The following is a 1435-nucleotide window of genomic DNA, read 5'->3' as shown; positions in this document are numbered from 1 at the left end:
GAAGCTGCAGCAGATGCTGCTGCAGCAGGACGATGCACAGCAGCAGCAGCAGCAGCAGCAGCAGCAGCAGCAGGAGCAGCAGCAGCAGCAGCAGCAGCATGAGGAGAAAGATGCAGACACACACAAAGAGGAGACAAACCAGCAGCAAGACAGTGAATACCACCAGCAAGAAGAGAAACAGCAGCAGCAGCAGCAGCAGCAGCAGCAGCAACGAGGGGACAGCGAAGCGGAAGAGGAAGCAGCAACTCCAGCAGCAGNCAGCAGCAGCAGCAGCAGCAGCAACGAGGGGACAGCGAAGCGGAAGAGGAAGCAGCAACTCCAGCAGCAGAAACGGAGACAGAAACAGAGACAGAAACAGAGACAAAAACAGAAAAAAAAATAAAAAGAAAAACAAAAACAAAAACAAAAACAGCAAACGGAGACACTCAAAAAGGAGACAAAATAAAACAGCAGCAGCAGCAACCAACACACAACTCGGCAACACAAACAGACACACAGCAGCAGCAGCAGCAGCAGCAGCAGCAGCAGCAGCAGCAGACAGCAGCAGCAGCAGAGAACTGCGAGCTGAACGAGACGCTAGGGCGGCCCTTTATGCTGCCGCCTGGTTCTCCCTCATTCCAGCAGCAGCTGCAGCAGCAGCTGCAGCAGCAGCTGCAGCAGCAGCAGCAGCTGCTGCAGCAGAATGTATCCTGGCTAGCTGCTGCACCGCAGCTAGCTGCTAGCTGCGTCGCTGACCCCCAGCAGCTAGCTAGCGGGCCCTTGGGCTCCAGCCCCTTGCTGCTGCAGCCGCTCTCCCCCTTAAGCCCGAGGCCTTTGCTGCTGGTGTACACCCCAGGAGCCTCTCAGCAGCAGCAGCAGCAGCAGCAGCAGCAGCAGCAAGCGCAGTTGCAGCAGCAGCAACAGGTGCAGCAACAGCAACAACTGCAGCAGCACCAGTTGCAACAGCACCAGTTGCAGCAGCAGCAGCTGCAGCAGCAATTACAGCAGCAGCAACAGTGGCAGCAGCAACAGCTGCAGCAGCAGTTGCAGCAGCAGCATCAGTGGCAGCAGCAGCAGCAGTTGCAGCATCAGCAGCACCAATTGCAGCAGCAACAGCAACTGCATCAGCAGCAGCAGCAGCAGCAGCAGCAGCTGCGGCAGCGTCCTTTGGTACTGCTGCAGCCTGACGGTGTTACCGAGCTGTCTCGCACCTGCCCGCAGCTAGCTGCTCCCCACAGCAGCAGCAGCAGCAGCAGCAGCAGCAGCAGCAGCAGCAGCAGCAGCGCAGCTGGGTGTTTGTGTGCTGTTTCTCCTGGGGATGCTGCTGAGGAGACTGTCTCCTTTTGGCCCCCACAAGCAGCAGAGGGCGGGTACGAGGCCCCCAGCGAGGCCCACAGCAACATGAGCAGCAGCAGCAGCAGCTGCTGCAGCAGCAGCTGCAGCAGCTGCAGCAGCT

The 1435-nt window shown here is 58.8% G+C and overlaps 2 protein-coding genes across 2 annotated transcripts in view; both read left to right on the top strand.

The window, feature by feature from the left end:
* Positions 1–382, top strand: part of EMH_0049660 (uncharacterized protein) — a gene marked incomplete at both ends in the record, with an annotated part of 5560 nt that extends 5178 nt beyond the window's left edge. The window contains 2 exon segments of the mRNA XM_013496555.1: positions 3–257; positions 261–382. Coding sequence (XP_013352009.1) covers positions 3–257; positions 261–382 — 377 coding nt within the window.
* Positions 383–591: 209 nt separating this feature from the next.
* Positions 592–1435, top strand: part of EMH_0049650 (uncharacterized protein) — a gene marked incomplete at both ends in the record, with an annotated part of 3338 nt that continues 2494 nt past the window's right edge. The window contains 1 exon segment of the mRNA XM_013496554.1: positions 592–1435. Within this exon segment, the coding sequence (XP_013352008.1) occupies positions 592–1435 (844 nt within the window).

The sequence above is a fragment of the Eimeria mitis genome, genomic scaffold, assembly GCF_000499745.2.
Source record: "Eimeria mitis Houghton genomic scaffold, Emh_scaff2165, whole genome shotgun sequence".
In the NCBI taxonomy this organism is placed as follows: domain Eukaryota; phylum Apicomplexa; class Conoidasida; order Eucoccidiorida; family Eimeriidae; genus Eimeria; species Eimeria mitis.
Note: the sequence above shows the minus strand (reverse complement) of the source record. Positions and strands in the feature narration are given on the sequence as shown.